The sequence below is a fragment of the Dermacentor silvarum genome, chromosome 3 (genome assembly GCF_013339745.2).
Source record: "Dermacentor silvarum isolate Dsil-2018 chromosome 3, BIME_Dsil_1.4, whole genome shotgun sequence".
NCBI lineage: Eukaryota > Metazoa > Arthropoda > Arachnida > Ixodida > Ixodidae > Dermacentor > Dermacentor silvarum.
Window position 1 is genome coordinate 210922580 of NC_051156.1, and position 20035 is coordinate 210942614.

Here is a 20035-nt window from a genome sequence, read left to right on the forward strand (position 1 = left end):
TGGAGCACACTTGCTTTCAACTCTGCGCAAACATAAAATCTTTATTTTTAATGAATTCTGTCATTATACCAATAACTTTCATTTTCTTTGAAGTCTGTTTACATGATGCAGTGCTAGAGCTTCAAATGTTATCTTTAATTTGTATAATAGGTGATATGCAATACGAATAGTGATCGGGCAACACTGGCCGCGTCCGCCATCTTCCCAGAGTAGCAGCTGCGAAGCGCCTGTATGTTGCGGGGCCTACTACGGCTCGGGGGTATCGTCGCTGTATGGCTATTCAGGTCTCTAAAGTGCAACAGTTCATCGCCCAGCAATTAATAAAGAGCAAATTTCACTGCGCAACCCCCCCCCCCCTTCCCCCATGACGATGATGCTGTGGCCATACACCCATTGGAACCGGGGCTGGTGCCATGTAACTTCTGGCCAAAAGTAGTGATACAAAAAAGACTGCAGACTTGTGCGACCGCGCAGAATCGCAACCCAATTTACAGCCAAGCTGTTTCTTCCGAGCAGTTGCAATAAAACTTTCAGTCGCATGTAAGTAAATTACACACGCAAAGAGCAGTTGCTTTTTTCCAACCACTCGCCGGTATTAGCGACGCGATACCTACGTCGAGGTCCGGGTGGCCATATCAATCACGTGTTCAACATAGGAATTGTCATCGTTGAAGCCGTTAAGTACGCGTCTTATTTTACCGTACACAGACCGATATTATGCCGGTCACGCAAGGATCCGAAACCATGGACACGTTGAAATCTGTAAATAGAGAGACCGGCATATCGTATATACCATGTGTTGCTTCAATGCACCTTTCTCCAAAATTAAGAAAGCGTCGTTTACTTTGACATATAGCAGGGATGTGTTGTGCCTGACTGTTCTTTTCTTTTTCTTTTCTTTTCTTTTTTTTGACAGGTCCACTCGCCGAGTGTTCGCTGTCAACATACATGACGTTAAGACGAGATGTGCGGGACCTTTAGAAAGATGTTTCCGCCAGTTTTTTTTTTTTTTTTTTTGTCTCGGCATATTTTGTACCAAGCCTACTTTCATGATAAGAAGGCATGCTTTGATATTGCAGCTTACGGTAATACAACTTCAGTAGATACAGTAAGTTAATATTGCTCTTGCCCCTTTAAATTCAAGTACGACTGTGTAATTTTCTTCCTGGTTGATATTGAGAAATTTCTGTGTGTGACATTCGTCAATCAGTTATTCACTTTTCAAGCGGGAGGAACTGACATTTGAACATCCACCTCTGGAGTAATTGTTGCTTGAATACCACATAACGTCGGAATTCGTTTTGTACCGATTTACACACATTTAGAGGTGAAATCATTTCAGTAAGCTGGCCACCTTACTAAGTCAAGAACTCTACGAGCAGTGTAATCGTCTACAACCAGTGGATGTTCTACTCACCGCCAGCTCGTTCAAGATGGGCAGAATGCGAGGAATTGGTGACGTCATGTTGTGGAGGCGTATCGCCGGTGCCATAGCCGAAAACAGCAGTATCTATGAGACGACGAGGGAAACAAGATAGGAGAGGGTATTTTTTGCGAATTGTTCTACGGAAGAAACAAGCTAACGACGATAAGTCAATCGCTAGAAGTGTTTAGAAAAGTGGTAAACTGAAAACACGCAAGTGAACTTAGTGAATATGTCAAATCGACTTACTATGTTGGCGTCTATATAACTTGGTGCGCCACTTCGGCGCTGAATATTAATCATATAAACACTGTCGTTTGTTCAGTGAAGCTTTACTGCTCGCGACCTGGTTTCATTTTTTTAATTTTGACATGAACGGCATTTGTGCACAAGTATGCATAATTCTTTGTATAATAACACTGAGTGTGGGTATATACAATTCAGCTAAAGCCAATGAGAATCCCAAGGCAGGTCAGTAAGATTGAACTCCAAGTCATGCTTTCCCCATGCATAAAATATCGGGTTCACCGGCGCGAATGTGCATCAAGAAAGTGGCTTCGGAGAGCGCACGCATGGCGTCGTGCACGCATGCAGATGTAGATTAAATTAAATTTTTGGGTTTTTTTCGAGCCATAACCGCGATCTGATTACGAGGTGCGCCATATAGTGGGAGACTACGGATGAATTTCGACCAATTAGTTTTTTTTTTTTCAACTTGCACCCAGCGCACAGTGCACGGGTTTTTTGCATTTCGCCCTCAGCGAAATGCGGCCGCCGCAGCCGGGATTTGCTCGCGCGACCTCGTGCTTAGCAGTGAAACGCCAAACCCACTAAGCAACTACGGCGGGTGCATGTGCTGTCGACCAAAAAAGTTTACGGACCAAGGGATCTGACAAAAAGCTGATTATCTCCGCAGCCTCAAAACGCAGCCTGGTATTCCCATTTGCAGCCTCTACTGGTATATGCAAGCAACATTGTGATATAAGGATTGCGATATTAATCTTCAACCCCACCTCTTACACTTTCTCGGCTAAGGTCCTCAATCATTTGTTGTAATTCCTCTCCATTGTTGCTGAATAGGACAATGTGATCTGCAAACCGAAGGTTGCTGAGATATTCGCCGTTGATCCTCACTCCTAAGCCTTCCCAGTCTAAGAGCTTGAATACTTCTAAACTTGCAGTAAATAGCATTGGAGAGATTGCGTATCCTTGCCTGACCCCTTTCTTGATAGGTAACTTTCTTCTTTTCTTGTGGAGAACCAAGGTAGCTGTGGAATCTTAATATATTATTTGACAAGATACTCACGTATGCCTCCTGTACTCCTTGATTACGCAATGCCTCTATGACTGCTGGTATCTCTACTGAATCAAGTGCATTTTCATAATCAATGAGAGCCATATAGAAACGTTGATCGCACTCCGCAGATTTCTCGATTACCTGATTGATGACATGGATATGATCCATCGTAGAAAATCCCTTCCTGAGGCCAGCCTGTTCTCGAACTCGGTTGACTGAAGTCAAGTGTTGTCCTGATTCTATTGGAAATTATTTTAGTGAATATTTTATACAATACTGAAAGCAAGCTAATGGGTCTATAATTCTTCAATTTTTTAACGCCTCCCTTCTTATGGATTAGTATAATGTTGGCGTTTTTCCAGCTCTCTGGTAGCCTTGAAGTCGTGAGGCATTTCTTATAAAGGGCCGCAAGCTTTTCAAGCATGCGGGTACTATGCCGCGTATATAGGCGTCAGTTTTTTTTTCCTCGAAATAAATTAGTCGAAAATAGCATTTCGTGCGTCCCGTACCCATTGTGCCCGTGTATACAAAACAATTCCTCTATGAGGTAATGTTTTTCGAACATTTCTATTCGACTCGACTCAAGGTTTTCGCTGTTCTAGCACCCCATGCAGAATCACTGGTGAAGTGGCCTGATTCGCCTGGTATCTGTTCATGCCTTTTCATGCTTTGCAAACCTTGTTGTTGTAGTCCGGTTTTTCGGAGAGTAATCCGAACAGTGTTGCTGCGCCCAAGGAATGCCCGACGAAGAAAGTCTTGTTGTGACCAGTCACATCTAGCACGAAGTCAATTGTGTCTGCCACGTCGAATTCACTGATTTCATCCAGACTGCAAACGGAAGAAAATATATACATATATTGATAGTCACAATCAGAAGCATCTACAGATAATGCACTATGCTTTATTTGATGCCATTATCTAATGCCTTCTTATGGTTCTGAGTAATTAAAAGTGGTCCCCTCGGTGTTTTTTCTTTTGTTAACTTTATATATGTATAGAGTGCTATCAGAATAAGCTTAGAAATGCATGAAACTTGCTTTCGCTCAAGTTATCACTGCTTCCTCCTGCGACTGCTATAGCCTCTTCAAATACTGTTTCATGATTTTGATGGTTAACGCAGGAAGGATGAGCTAAAATAATCAGGTTTTACATAAGGCTAGATGGAGGCGGCACACGGGTGTAATACACCATTAGTCATGGCGCACACTTGTGCATTTGTGTACGCAACTTATTTTTGCCATTTCTGCGAAGGTGTTGCACGGAATAAGGGCACGAACATTAGGCGTAAGGTAAATTGAACATTCTGCTTATGTTAAGTTCCTTCATTTTACATCTGCGTGAAATCTACCGCGACTGACGACCGATTGGGTAATCGCCCTATCGTGTTTGACGGCAGGTTTGACATGAGGCCTTTGGTTATCAATTGAGAAGGAATTGTTTTGCCTTTCTAGTAATACTTGCAGCCTATAATTATCTTGTGCACGTATATTGAGCGGGTGATTCAATCGTTTTTATGAAGAAACGTAGCATGGCTGACTCTACAATATTTAGATATTAATTTACTCCGTAATTCTAATCACTCATCACAAAATACACAGAGTCAATTCTACCCCCTTTACTCGCTTTCAATGAAGTCTCCAGCACCTTTGACTAAACTGCTGCATATTTCATACATTTATCGACAGTCAATCTTAATTCGTCACTGAAGGGGACAATTTTTGATGCCGATTGTTTTCCAGAAAATGCGTATTTTGTGTGATACCTATATGGCTGCATATTCGCCAACGAGGAAAAACGAATGTGTTGTACGCTTCAAATGGCATTACATGACGCGGCAATTCAGGGTCAAAAGTGAAAGCGAGGAACCGCTAAGTGGTGCTAAACGTGTGTCGATGTGTTTAGGAAAACGAAAGACGCTTTCATCTGAACGAATTGGACAAACGGGCTCTCTATCCACATATATGGAGGTGCTGATGCACGCATGTGCCTGTGCAGTTTTGTCAAGTAAGTACTTTTTCATAATTGTAACAGACAAGTTGACACTAGGAACTTTAAAAGTGTTGTAACTTTAGGATTTAGTAGGGTCTGAGGAGGATACAGATTTATAACTTAAGTGATTTTCAGGAGCGTATCGCAATCCTGTTTGGCTGCGAAGCACTTTTCCGTAACGCGCTCAACGTTTATAGACTAAAATCGTTAACTCCCGCACAGGCGTTTAGAGCAAACGCACTTAATATCGACCCCCATGGCCATATTTCAACGAGGCCCGCACCGGGGCTGCAAGTTTGATTACGGGACAGTGACGGCAAAGCCATGACAACGGAACATTGGTGGCAAGCATGCAAGAGAAACAGGCTGAGTACTTTCTGGGCCATTTGTCCCCCCAGTTCCCGCAGTCCCTAGAAAAAGATGGCTGTCGCCTACAAGTGCTGCAGATTCTGGTCTAGATGCAGCGTTATTTATACATCCATCTATTTTTCTTAGCTTGTGATTTTTAAGGTTTGTTATTTGGCCTTCCGTCGTATCTTGATATCGACCCCATTATCTTCCCTTATGTTTTCAAATTCGCTTTATATGCCCAGAGGGACCCGTTATGCGCTACAAGCGTTCATGTTTACAGTCAATTAAGTTTTATTTTATAAATTAAGCACTTCACTATTGAAAATACGGGCCCTCCAAAATATCAGCTGATTTGCGTCGTGACACTGCTGTGGCAGAAACCAAGACAGGATATATTATCTCACCTGAAATCCCACATTTCCTTCTGGTACCACGTGTAGTTGACGTGTCTGGACTGGCTGTTTCCCCTCACGTTACCCAGCCACACGTCAAAACCGGCGTCGGCCAACAAATAGGCTGCAGCAAATAAAAAAATGCGTAACGTGCCTTTAAAATGAAATAGTCACGTCTCCTCTGCTGATTCGACCTACTCTTATCGAATTGTAATCGCGAGCTTGTCAAGTTGATTACGCTTACTCGAAAACTTAACAGCGTAAACAGCAAGACCTAATCTACCACTGTTCATCCCTTCAAGCCTTCATCTTCCCGTGAACTTCTGTCTCGGTATAGATAGATAGATAGATATAGATAGATAATAGATAGATAGATAGATAGATAGATAGATAGATAGATAGATAGATAGATAGATAGATAGATAGATAGATAGATAGATAGATAGATAGATAGATAGATAGATAGATAGATAGATAGATAGATAGATAGATAGATAGATAGATAGATAGATAGGGTAAAGGAGAGAACTCGCGGTGAACGCGTACACGGGCGCGGACATCGACACGCAGCTAACGGAGCGAATGCTGGTAACTAACCGCGTGAATAAGTTGGTATTAAATAAATGTAGTTGCAGCGGGCAGTAATATTTCTCATGGACCATGATTTTTATATCTCCGTATTCACATAAGAACGGCCTTTCAGGCTCAAAATTTATAATATATTTTGCTTCTTTTGATTCTAAGCACCATTCTCACGGTGGGCATCACGGTGAAAAAATTTTTTAATGGAAGGGGTGTAGACTCCGGATATTATCACAAGTTGCCTCACGACCTTTTTGTTGTAGCGTGGGTTCTCGTGCCTGGTGTGACATCTTGAACAGAACTGTCTGTCATAAAGAATGGAGTTCCAAAGCTATTTAATTTTTTTCATTAGCTCCAGTCCGACATCGAAATTGAAACTGCTGAACAGGTTTGCCTGTTATGTGCACACACTTCGTGAAAGGTAAGCGTATCACTATATTTGTAACATGAGCCATGATAGAACATTGTGGAGCTTCTAATAAATTGTCTGTCGCGTTTACAAACGCTGTCCATTTCCGCGTATGCATAGTCACTCCAGAATAGAAGTAGCATATATTATCACTTTGGGTTCCTCAAGCCCAGCACTCGGCATCAAACGTCACGACACGGTAGTTTACCGAGAGGGACTGGCCATGGATGTCGATATACCAGGAGATCGAGTAGTGACGAGGCACAGCTTTGCAAAACTTACCTATTTATTTGCAAAATGGAAGTCAGAATGAGAGTGAAGTATACAGTGCGGCGGGGCCGCTTCTATATACACACCAAGGCCCCCGAAGTGTACCTAGTTCCCTAGACGGAGAAACTCACATTCTTCTCGCGCATGTAGTGAATGAATTCTCCGATGGCCATAGTGTCCATTAGCTCTCTCTGGTGGCTGTAAGGCTCATCGACCTGCCGGTGAGCAAGGTCCTTTCTTCTGGGTGACCGAAAACACTTAGCAGAAATTCCCACAAAGGTGCAGCTATCGTAGTAACCAAGCTTGCATCGCGCCTCACCAGTGTGAACAAACGGGTACCAGGCACCACAAACATTTTCGAGGTTGGGGCGGGCGGTAACACTTGGCAGCTTCAGGAAGTTCCTTCGGCAACTCTGTCAGCTCGTTCTGCGAACTTTGCACTAAGAGTGTAAAAACAAGGGCCGGCCTGTTTGTGTTACTGTGCTATGACACTTGCCTAAAATCGCGGGAGCTTGCTACCTTGTTTCTACTTATCAGCGTCTCTCGTGTTGTCATCAGGTTCAGGTTTTGTAACGAAAAGACGCCTGTCAAGTAGCGACATCAGGGAGATAAGAGTGTCAAGTGTTTGCTGGATCAGAGCATATAGGGACTCCTCCTTGTAATATTTCCGGAGCCCTTTATCGAGAGCCATTCCACGCGTTGAAGATAGCCGCAAGAAGTCATCGAGCTCTATGATGTTCACGCGACTTTTGTGTGAACACTTTACCATGGACGTGCGCGAAGCATAAATTTGAGGGACATATACCGAAGCGCTCGAAAAAGAGTGCAAGAATATAGTACATTACAGTTATTTGCGTTCGATTTTCGTGACAATTGTGAATTGTTGCGCTTTTTTTTTTTCGTTCATTGCTCTTTTTTCTTCTTTTTTTTTAAATGCCACTTCTTTCGCGTTTTTCCTACTTTGAGTGGACGACTGTCTGGACGAGTAAACTGGGCCGATTTCGGAGGCAGTGTAAAAGGTGGTGACTTGGTGGGCCGATCCTGAATGATGTGTATTCTGGCAAGGGCTTTTAAAGGCCGACTGCAAATACATTTTGTACCGCAGTAAATAACCTAGTTTTATATAATACGGATATAAACGAGCGGCCGCGCAAACTTTGACGTTTGAAATACGAGCGGTAGCGTCATGGAAAGTTCGTAAATAAAAAAGACGTTTTTGATACTGAAACTGAAAAAAGTTAAGTCACTTAGGTATCCCTATGTTATCAGTTATCACCTGAAATTAAAACTCCACCTCAAACCACCTTATTCCACCTTGTTCTAATTGATACCAACCTCGATCCACGTGAAAGCACCTTATTCAACCTGAATCAACCTTAATCGACTTTAATTCACTTTATTCCACCTTAATCCACCTAAATTCAATTTTGTGAGTGCGCCGCACAGTGTCCGCCAGACGCCGTGGCTGTTCACCATTGCATATCTCTGCAAGTGGTATGAGCCACCGCAGGTCCAGCACCGGAAACGTGACGTCATTACTTGGTCACGTGGATTTTCGTACCATCGGATGATAATGCCGGACGCCAAACGCCGGATTTTCCACTTCATGGAGACGGCGAATACACGAAAAATTTCCGCGCTACTGGCTTCTCGAAGCACGTTGCGTGTACTCGCGGGTTTCTTTCATGCTCGGAAAAACCCTTTTATATATTGAGCAACAGAAAGCTGTATCGGGAGTTTTTCATGTTACTCTACAATCTTCTCATTGACACTTTTCATCTAATTATAAGATTTGAGAAGTTGAATTATTAATTAAGGCTAATTATGTAATTATGCGGGATGCAAAAAATAATCGGAGTATCTCCAAGCGACGGCCAACAACATTACCTTGGTTCAGTCCAGCTACGTGGCATTTGCATATTTTTAAATCTTGGCGCATGCCATCCGACAAATAATACCGTGACCCTCTCGTCGAGATGGCACGCCGCCCTGCGCAGCTCCCAACTCGACGACCAACTCTGGGCTACCCAGCAAGCCTGCGAGGCGGCGAAGAGGCAAGACCTCGATGTCCCCACGTGGGAGGCCTAGGCCCAGCCAGCTAAACTGCTGGTTTAAATAAAAGTTTGTTCCTCCTCCTGGCGCATGCTAGTTGGGACACCGCGTATGTCAGAGAGAGAGAGAGATGGTGAGGAAGGCAGGCAGGTTAACCAGATGTTAGAATCCGCTTTGCTACCCTACACTGGGGTAGGGAAATGGGGGTTAAAAAAGGACAGAGAGAGAGAAAGAAAAGAAAGCACAAGAAAAGGAGGCTATGACTTGACTTTGACGATAATTGTCCGATGGTTTCTGCCATATTTCGTGCTTCTTTTATCGTTTTTCTTTCTTTCATTTTTTCTTTTATTTATTTCCTTTTTCAAATACGGGTCTGGCAGGATAGCCATTGTTTTGGGGATGTCACATAGTCTAGAGCACTGCACGCGGGCCTAATTTATCGGCCCGGCCGGGCTTAACATGGGCCCGAGCTTAACATGGGCTCTGGCCTTAACGATATCGCGGGCTGTGCCTCTATATAGCTGTGAGTGACAATTCAGAAAGGTACGCGAAACTTCAGCGAAGGGCGCTTTCGTAACAATTTATCTCTCGCCTTTTGTGAAACAGGTTGTTGCCTCCCGTGTGGACTGCTGAGAGGAACGCTAGCGATATAATTCCTATATCAAGGGAGAGAAAAGACAGGGAAAAGGTGGGGAAGTTAACTAAATGAGAATTTCTGGTGTGTGATTAAATTACGTGGATTCCATTTACCTCCCTACCAAAATACCGGAAATGCTTGTGTACTGTGAGCTCATAAATGCAAGCGAGTGGAGAAAGGGAACGCACACGCAAGCATCCAGATACCTTATAAGTTCTGAGAACGCATTCACAAAACTTCTCATACGCAAAAGCATTTATTTATTGGCCTGCGTTGAAGCGGCCATCAATCATGATAGCTATCGGCGTGATGACAAGGTCATCGCCGCGACAATAACCAGTTGCTGACGGCACTATAACGCAACACAAGGGACACACCGTAACACCGTTCAGGGTACTTTTGGCACTTAATGGTGAAATTGGTTGGTCCCATGTACTTTTCGATAGACGTATGCTGTCGGCCTTTACTTGTTCTTAGGCAAGTCGGTTCGTAAAGCAACAGTAGCCTTTCTAAGACAGACGCAAGAAACGGACAAGACGACCAGCCCCATAGAGAATGTTGGTTATGAGCATGGAGGAAGGAAACACCAGGAGAGGCCCTGGCCAGCACGAGCGTATTGGAGAAGGTGTGGCGGAAGTCACGTGCTGTTTTTCGCAAAGGAGCACTGGGACGGGTACCCCAAATGTCAACGTTGCCATGGCAACCGCGCTCCTGAAGCTTTCGCTGCTGATCTCGGTCTCCGAAAAGTGAGATAAGATTTTTCCGCCGGTTTCTTTCCCGCAGCACCTTTTGTTCGCGAGAAAAGCTGACTTTGGAGTGTGGTGTGTAAGCTTGGAAGTTGTGTTTTGGGTCTGTGAGTGTGAGTGTCGGCCAGCAATAGATACACTGAAGCAATCACGGCGCGGGTCTTCGTTGTCTTCTTCAACGTGCCACGGAAAAACACAGGAGCGCGTCTGCTTCACTGAACTGCTACAGAAGTTTTGTAGGCTTTGTTTTGACGCGCGTCAGCAGCACACACTTTCGGCGGCTCGTAACAATGCAAGTTCAAAGTTCGCGCCCATCTGCTCCGGCGAGCTGCAGAACCCCCGATTGGAGGCGCAAGGAGAGGTGGCACACCAACATGGCTGCACTTCCGGCTTCAAAAAAGTGACGTCAGGGCCTCTCCTGTTTTGTTTCCTTCCTCCATGGTTATGAGCCAGAAGTTGTTAAGTACCCTCTTGGGAGCGTGCTACAGCAAGAATTTTTCACATTCGTTCATTAATAGCAGAGACAAAAATATTTCGATTGTCGGTGGATTCACGATTTCAGGAGGCGAGCTTCACTGCCAACACTCCCGCTAGGAGGCCCTCCTGGTGCGGGATCCTTTAAGACAGCGCTACCGTTGCCGCTACTCTTACCCTTAAGGTTGTAAGAATTTTAGAGCGCAGCTCCCGTTCCTATACGGCAAGCGGCAGCGTCGTACCTCGTAACCGAGCGAACGAGCACTGCGCGAGAGATGAGAACGAACGCGGAGCGCAGCGGGCGATGACAGACGGCGAGAGCGAAGATAGCGCGAGGAGGAAGGCGGGGGAGGTGAGTATGGCGAAATCGGGAGAAAAAAAGCGTAGTGCCGCGCAAGACGGACCAGGGCCACCATGGCTAGGAGATGGCGCAAGAGTAGCGCGCGTCGTTAGGGTGCTTCGATGCGCTCGCTCGCCTCCAGTCCGTTTATGGGGCGCGCGCATCGAGGCACTCTATACGCGTCGTCTGTTCACCAAAGCGCTGCATGAAGGCAGGTCTGTCTGCAGTGGCTGCTGTGAATCGCGCCCGCGCGTCAGCCACGCGCTGCCTTACGCGATCTCCCGATTAGCGAGGCAGTCGCGCCACACTTCGCTCCGTTAGGAACGTGCCGCATCAGGCAAATTGTCCGTGCCAGCCAATATATCGCGAAATTAAAACACACATAGAACTGCGCTCAAATTTTTTATTAGGGAGTATCGTAATGGTCGGTGAATCTTTTTACTGTGTACGTGCTCTGATGTTCTTTGCATAATCTCGAGATTCCAGTGTGTGTGTCTGTGGCGTCATCCCAGCCGCTAGACTCGCGAGGGCGCGCACCTGAATGGAAGTCTCATTTTCTACACTTTCTACGTGCGACAGCCATCGTGGTCCAATGTGCCAAATTTTCGCCACTGTAACTTCGGGAGTTACTTTCAGAGACACCTTGGCGCTGTATATTGGCGCTTACGAGAATTGTTTTCTTATTCATAGATATGCTAATAAACAGTGTTCCTTCTACCGAGGTGGCACAACGGCTATGGTGTTCTGCTGCTCAGCACGAGGTCGCGGGTTCGATTCCCAGCCTCGGCAGCTGCATTTTGCTGGGTGTGAGACGGGAAAATGCTCGCCTACTTAGATTTAGAACCTCGGATGGTTTAAATTATTCCGGATCCCTCCACTACGACGTTTCCCGTATAGCTGCGATGCTGCCTTGCGACGTTGAACGCAATCAATCAATGTTCAGTCACTGACGGCAATGTTGTAATATGACATCTCAAATTTCTCGCAGTATATTACATACTTCAATATCCGAGACTTAAAGTAACGTAAAATGCCTCACGCCTGTTGGGTGTAGGAAAAGTTCAATGGCTCTTTCTTTTTGGAGTGCAGAGAAAGAGACGTGAAGTAAGGGAAGGCCCTCAGCCGTAGCACCTCAGCTATACTGCTGACTAACGAGTTTACCATGACGCTATTGAGTCCAAGTGACTCCAGGAAGTCTCATCTACTTTATATATCGACCCCGTTCTTTAGCCACGAAGGAAGTCAACGCTCGTGTACTATTTGTGGCTCGGTGTGGCGTTGACGGAGACTATGTCGCTGACCTGCGACTCTCGACTGCGCTGGATAGACTGGACGATCGTCGCCCATATACGGTCGGAGGAGAGGATCCACACCATCCTCACCACAGAAGGGCTTGAACACGGCGTTGTCCTTATTGTTCTATCCTTTTTCTTCCCACTTCCCTCTCCCCACAGACACTGAGCCGTACTCCCATTAGGGCTGCAGAAGTAAGTGTCTCTTCTTCACTTCAACTTCAGTAGGAAAAGGGTAGCCAAATCGTTTTAACCTTGCTATCTCCACCCCCCCCCCCCCTCCCTTCATTTCCTCCTTCACCTTCCAGGGCTTTCCCACTAGCACGACTGACATCCTTGGTTACAAAGTGTATGATTGCGGTGAGACCGCGACCGTATTCTTATTGCAGGCGGCACCTTAAGCATCCCCGCAGATGGAACCTCACTGTATAGCCTCTACAACGGCTATACGAACCTCCGCCATGTATTTGGAGCTAAAAGTTAGGCTAGTTGCTTCTACGTTAGGTGCATTATGTCTCACACGCAAGAGCATTTACTCATTGATGTGTGTTGACGTAAGAAAACTTCTCCTTTCGAATGTACTCACGCAAGCTCTGGTCTGGCCCGTTGACCACCCACACACTGGAGGAGAAAAGAAGTGCGTGCATGACTATCACCGGCGGCCGTGGCTGGAAACGACGGGTAGGTGACGACGACGATGACCGGAGCTCATCTCGACCGTAAGGGATCCTCTGCAGGGGCAGCACGTATCCGTCACGCGTGGTGACCGTGTGTTCTTGCACCAGGTAACCCTTGTCTGCGATTATCTCCGTCTGCGTTCATGATGACAGCGCTAAATAAGAATGCATAATGAATTATAGGTTTAACTAATGAATCGTTTATTCAGTCAAAGTATTATAAATACAGCTTAGTTGAACGTTTGATTTTAATTTTAGCTTCGCGAATGCCGCACCTATTCATTGTTTGCACTGCCATTTGTTTACATAAAAAGAAGCCTGATTTACAATAGAACAGTGTGTGCGGGAGAAGTTACTGTTTCGGGTAGCTGTCGATGAACAACTACCCGAAAAAAAAAAAAAACAGGTGATAAGATGCGTTTGTTTATGACACCTTGACCAACTCTTGCGTGCTTTCTTGAGATGAGGCGATTTTTTTTTTTTTTTTCCTCAGAGGTACATGGCACTCTGTCTACAAGAGCAGGTCTGAGAAGTTGATAACTCCATGAAAAAGAATACCAATTACAATTTACAAGAATTTTAAATACTAATCTAACCGTAGACTAAAGAAATTTAATAAATTAAGCTTTATTGTTGAATTGTGTTTCTAGGGCTGAAAAAATCACTTTGACCGTCGTAAGGCAGAAAATAGGGGAAAACAAGAACAGGTGGTGACGTCTCCGCTGAAATTTCGCACCGGCTTCTCGTGACGTCATGGATATTACGTTATCTCATTCAGTTTAGTTAATTGTTGACCAATTAAGAGGAGTTACATCATCATCATCATTGCATTCTAAATGAACTAAGCACTCATTCTGAAAAGCTTGTAGAAATTTTACTGTGCTAGAAGGGAGAAAATAAATTGAAATTAGGAACGTCACAGTGACGTATCGCGGCACTGAAATTCGGGCGCGGATTTCAAAGAAAGTTAGGCCTTGTTATTTTATTTCCTCGCTGATAATCAACAATTTGAAGCCTAAGGAATGAAAGTAGAGTTTAGAAGCTAACTGTAGCTGTCTACAATGAAATAGTGTTCGTCTTTGATCTGCCTCTAATTACAAGAACGCTTGCAACTCTAAGCAGGGTCAACCCCTCTAGATCTCCTAACTCCACGTCTGACGCTTTCCCGAATGCGAGGCTGCTTGCCGCTTCAGATACTTGGCGTGACAGGTCAGTGGCGATAAAGCGACCGCACACCAATCATTTAGCACCGAAATGCAGCCAAGCGCTTTCCGACAACCTCGGCTCAAGTCTCATTTAGTTCTGAGGTGCTTCTGAGAAAAACACGCGATTAAATGCAGAAAGCTATCTGTTGGCACAAGTCTCATGCAAACAAGTTTAGATTATGCAACGCTGCGTTTTGGAAGTTGGCAAGGTTGGGACGCTTCGAGCTATGCGGCCGGGGCTTTGTGACGCGCTAAGCCAGTAAGATCGACCGTCTGTGTGAAATAAAATCTTTAAAAGAGCTTTCACGTACACCTCAGGATAGTATAAGACAGACAATATCGCTGTGTTAACGCTAATTCTTGTATTAATGCAAAGCATTAATACAAGAATTAGCATTAATACAATAATTAATACAAGAATTAGGCTCATCTCAGGAACTTCGTGGTAGGTAGGTAGATAGGTAGGTTCCCGTCTCGCTTCGCTTCGGGCCTTTTCAATAAAATAAAAACTTGGAAGATGCTTAAACTACGCCTTTAAGAGAACGCGATAGCATTAAACGGCCCCTGACTGCTCCTCACGCTTCCCGGCAACTGCAGATTATGCAACCGTAATCTTTATGACGAAACACTTGCGCCGACCGCTATGCACGAAGGCGAGCTTTCTGGTTCTTTTTTTTTTTTCTTTCCCCCGAACTTTTCGATGAATATATGTCGTTCGCCTGCTTAAAACGACTCTACTTGGTTGGAGGAACGTCCCTTTATATTTCTGCCGACATTCCGATTGACTCCGACGCGGCGAGCAGCGGTAAGCGCAGCGCGCCGTCTGCTCGAGCAGACGACGCGTCTCTCTCGTGTTCGAAATGACGGTATTTTGACTGCAAGCGGCATGAAACCTTCTACCTGCTCAGGATTTGGCGTCTAAATAACGAAAAATTGCATATCTTTGGGTATGGGTGTTTAATTGCTGACGGAGGTCGTAAATTATCCACTCTTGTGCCGCTTCTCCAAGGCCTCCTGAACACGTGCTGCCCCTAGCGGCGGCACTCACTTTCGGTCACACGAAGCGGCCGCTCTCTCGCCCCAGCGCGGGCGCGCCGTCGGAGCACTTATCTTCTTACACCGTGGTAGAAACACGGCGCTCCGCGCTTTGATTGGTAGAAAGCACGCGGCGCGCGCCGCTCTGTGATTGGTAGACACGTTTCGCAGACGGTCAACTCACGCTCAACGCCACGTTACATTTGCATAACATTTACTTTGCCATTCACGCAAACTTTGGCAAAAAATTCGCTTAACACGCACTCACACAAAAGCGTGGGATCTGCCTACTTTTTTTTTTTTTTTTTTTAGTGTAGCGCTCAGTATTCTGTTGCAATCGTTCTTTTATTTATTTATTTATTTATTTATTTATTTATTTATTTATTTATTTATTTAGAGAAGGATGTACGTAAAGAGTGAAGATAATGGTTCATGATTAGCTGTAGTCTGTAGACATTACTTTGTCGTTGCAAACGATAGAACATGCATTTTTGGCAGAAATAAGGTAAATTTCTGTGCTCTTAGAAAGATAACATTTCAATAGCTAAAAAGAAAATGCTCGTAAAAATTAGAAATGCAGATATCTTAGTGCACGCCATGTCTTGAACATACAATTAACCACCCTGAAGAATACGAGAAGCAACATGCGAATCATTCTCCAGTGCCCATGGAGGAAGTAAAGAAAGGATGAGTGAGCGTCACGTGATAAAACTGAAAGCCAACAAAGTCGGCGCAGCCCGTGAACGAACCACGGTAGGCTTTAGTCTCTCTTACCCGCCGCGTTCATACCGCAGTCATCCAGAAAAGACAGAACAGACGGGGCATCAACGGGCGAATCCCGCATTCGCAATTTGCAACGAAGATGATCGAATATGCTCGTCGCAAATAACGACCAAAGTTGCACAAATATATTTTGAGAAATATGTGCACGGAGTGGTTGCCAGAATTTGCGGGAGAGAAGGGATAAGGGAGAGCCAGGGAGCTTAACCAGGCTGAGACCGTTAAGCGACCCTGCGCTAGGAAAGGAGAAAACAAGACCGAAAGATAAGTTGTGATAGTTGTGGGTGTCCCTGGCGCATACCCAGAGTGGGAGATGGACCATGAGTTGGGTGACTCAGCTAAGAGAAACGGATAAGCATGAAGTGAATTATAAATTGGAAAGTTGTCACTTACAAATACTAGATAACAGATAATAAATCATTCATGAAGATAATACATAACAAATAACACTCAACATTTGTATCTGGTCTCCTTTCTCGCTGTTAATGTGTTTCAAAGGGTCAAATAACCTTCATACCAGTTCAGTATCTTGAATTCGAACCGAAGTATTCTGTTCAGAACTACAGGAGTATTCTATTCGTCTTGGAAATTTCAAATGTTCCCCTCTTGTGCAAGCGCATTATGCCTCTGCTACTATCGGCTAGCGTCTGTTTACGTGACATAGAAGCAAACCGGAATGGAGTTGCTTCATCTCACCTTGAACTCGTTCTCCTGTTACGCTCGCTAACGCAACTGGCGCGCAATTGCGTAAACGAAGCACCACTCGGCCAACGAAGCTGTACGCAAAGCTAACTTTCAATGGTATCAACGCGATAAGTCTGAGCTCCGTTCTTTTTCAATAACGTGCTTTACGAGATAGCTTAAACGTTAACCTAAAAGATTAGCCATGGTCGGCACTTTTTTTTGGTTATGGTTAGAAGCATCTCTGTTACAGTCATCACATTTTTTTTTTTCGGTCCACATTTTTACTATCGTTATAAAGCAGTAGACACAAAACTCAATGCGTGACCGAGACCAATAAGCATGATTCCAGACACTCTCCCCACAAGGTACCACGTTTAATGAAAAAAAAATATTAACGCCATTCGTGCCTTAAACTTAGACTACATCATCAGCTACAACTACACCCGGTGACATGACATTGTTCGTTTTGGCTGGCAGCAAGTTTAGCGCAGGATGTCACACCTTCGTATGCGACACATACAATCTGCAGTCGTCCGTCTTGAACCTTTCAATTAGGTGTTTCCTGCTCTATCAGTCCGCCTAAATATTTCCGTGATATTTTTTTCTTTCTCTGCTCAGTGAAACCCCAGCTTCAGCATTTTAAGAGCTGCTTGATGTCGCTGCGTTGTCGTTGGAAGTTATTAGTGTACCTGGGATCATTCCTCCCATATATTATCACTGCAATGAGAACATTTGCCAACGTTTCCTGCGAGAAGACCAAGTCGTTGTATGCATATAAAAAAAAACGCTTTTTGTCTGCTCGCTCAAAGCATTAATACCACCACCCCCTCCCCCCTATGAAAACAAAACAAAAATAAAGAAATAAATAGTGAAGAATTGTCAGCACCTCATTCTCTATGTCGTCCATAAAACATGCTCGCGTTTCACAAAGGCTCTGTATTTTACGTGGTTCTATCCTTTTAGCAAAATCATGATGTCGTTGTCATGATGACATGAGGATTTCAATTAAACAAACTGAACCAAGCTGAATGCTGGGGACGATGCATGGGCACATCGACATTCGAAACTACTTAGAACAGCCAACCTATGTACAAAAGAAATGCGAAGTGACGAAGAAAATCACGTATTTACCACGTTTCTTTCGACGTCTGGGTCCACGTTGCCCACCGACAGTTGATGCAGCCAGAGTAGTGACGTCAGGAGCCCTACAAGTGTCCCCAACGTATGGTACTTCCCTCCGAATGCAGCAAAGGCCTTCATTATGCGGTGGTGCTAACGAGGGAGTAATGAGAGTCACGTCTGCCGAGCGGTTCACTCAGCAAATGCTCGTTCCTCTTTCCATTCTACGGAGCTTTCTGCACAAAACAGAAAGAACGATTCGTCTCGGCGGCTGACCTCTCTAATCCTTTACTCGAGAGTATCGCGAACAGCGACAGATATACGAATATACAACGTACATGGAAACGGACAGCCGATAAAACCGCCCTATTGCCCCCCCCCCCCCCCCTCCTTATCCTGTCTTTTCATATATTTTTTTATTTTCATTTGTTTCGTTATCGTCGCATTTCCGCTCTCGTTCAGTCAGTGACCGTGGCTGCTTAACATTTTTACGCGCTTCGCTCTGTCGATGGTGGCGCGATTTTTTGTTGTACAAAAGGAGGCGTCGAGTGCTTTCCTGCAGGTATCTTACAAACACTGTGCAAAGCTTTCTAGCTCATGTCCTTGGACCTTGTAATGTGGACCTGTTCACGTAGCGGTCAAGCATCTTAGTGTGAACAGTTATGTCTCTGTCTCTCAGGATGTCCGGGAAAGGAAGGATTTTGGAAGGGGTTAGACTACATGAATACGACAAAAAACACTGAGTCTGGCTCAATTCTCATGGGCGTAAACGCCTCAGCCTCGAGATGAGCTAACGTGTCGTGTCGGGCGTAATGAACTCGTCCTCACAAAGCAGTTCGACCGGGATCAATCTGTTCGACAATAAAGAGGGCAATATATAAAAAGTACATAATAAAGAGTACACAAAGAGAGAGAGAGAGGGTAATTGGCATGGAGTTTAACCAGAAAGAACTCTGGTTTGTTACCCTGCACCAAGGAAAGTGGGGAAAGGAATATAAAGTGGTAAGACGGGGAAGAGAACTACGGGTAATACGTAATACATGCTGCTGAACTAGTTGCTGCGTCTGCTGTTGTTTACGCCTACCTAAATGGAAAATGAGATATCCACCCAATCGTAGCAATTGCTACAAAATAAACCCATACGGGTTCCTCGAAAAAAACGCCTCGCAGTTCAAGAAAAATTCGTCCTGGTCCGGGACTCGAACCTGGGATCACCGCCTTTCCGGGGCAGCCGCTCTACCATCTGAGCTAACCAGGCGGCCAGCAGAGGTACGTGTACCTAACCTAACCTTGCATTTCCACAGCCTTTGTCCACTTAGATTCGTGGACAATGGCAGCATCTACTAGCAAACTAGTTGCATTTAGCTGAGACGTGCGTTGTAATTACGTTCCTAATATCTTTGAATTTCGTTGCAAGAGTGGACGATAGGACAGTAATAAGTTTACTGTTATACATGCGCACAGCAGTATCGCCGATTCCTCTTGTCCTGCCGTCTATGCGTTCTCTTGCGACTTAATTAGAGTTACTGAACATGCTACCAAAGTCTAGAGCTTTGATTGCATATACAGTAACTCTAGACTTGACCGGCAACTAATGCCACCTAAGTTAAGCGTCCTGAATAAGCCCAGCATGAATAAAGGTAGTTCTACTTCTGCTCTTGACTTGACTGGGCCCGTGTCCGACCCTCTCCAACAACAAAGCAAAATACCATTTACGTGCTCATTGCAAGATCTGACTGACCTTGCACGGTACATGTAAACCGTGTCAAGCAAGGTTTCCATTCACCATGCAAGGACAAGTCGACCTTGTATGTTTATCTTTTATGTGTCCCAGGGTCAGTTTAATGCGAACTCGACTGGTAATGATTATGCCGGTTGGTAAAATGCGCTCTCTTGCATCTTCTCCCACAGAATAGATGCATATTCTGGAAAATTCAACGCGTAGGAGCACGTTATACGCTCTTACGGACAGTGATACGGTCTTATCTGACCTATCACTGTCAGTGGACTGGGATAGGCCCTTGAACGAACAATGCATGCCAATGACCCATACATCGGCTGCTTTCAGCTGCGTTTATTTACACACAGAAAGGCGGCTCTTCGACAAACTGTTGGCAAGCAATGTGTGTGTCTATTTTAATATCGTTGAGATACAATAGACTCTAAGAGATCAACCGAGTAAGAGACCGATGGAAAGGAAGACGAAGAGGGCATCTAAGCTGTGGGCCTGAGCTGTTTCCCATCTTTGCCTCTGGATGCACTGCTTTTGTAAATACATCGT

At 44.9% G+C, this 20035-nt stretch overlaps 1 protein-coding gene across 4 annotated transcripts in view; it reads right to left on the reverse strand.

Moving 5' to 3' along the window:
- The window catches only part of LOC119445197 (lipase 3-like), a 47005-nt gene extending 28953 nt beyond the window's left edge, over window positions 1-18052 (reverse strand). Inside the window, exons 1-5 of one of the 4 annotated variants that reach the window (XM_049664245.1) lie at window positions 17767-18052; window positions 12841-13066; window positions 5465-5576; window positions 3398-3548; window positions 1418-1510 (exon numbers count right to left, since the gene is read on the reverse strand). In XM_049664245.1, the coding sequence (XP_049520202.1) occupies window positions 1418-1510; window positions 3398-3548; window positions 5465-5576; window positions 12841-13066; window positions 17767-17895 (711 nt within the window). In that variant the 5' untranslated portion in view covers window positions 17896-18052. The remainder of the gene's footprint in view (window positions 1-1417; window positions 1511-3397; window positions 3549-5464; window positions 5577-12840; window positions 13067-17766) is intronic. The other 3 variants (XM_049664248.1, XM_049664246.1, XM_049664247.1) reach the window with 3 other exon arrangements.
- Window positions 18053-20035: the final 1983 nt, after the last annotated feature.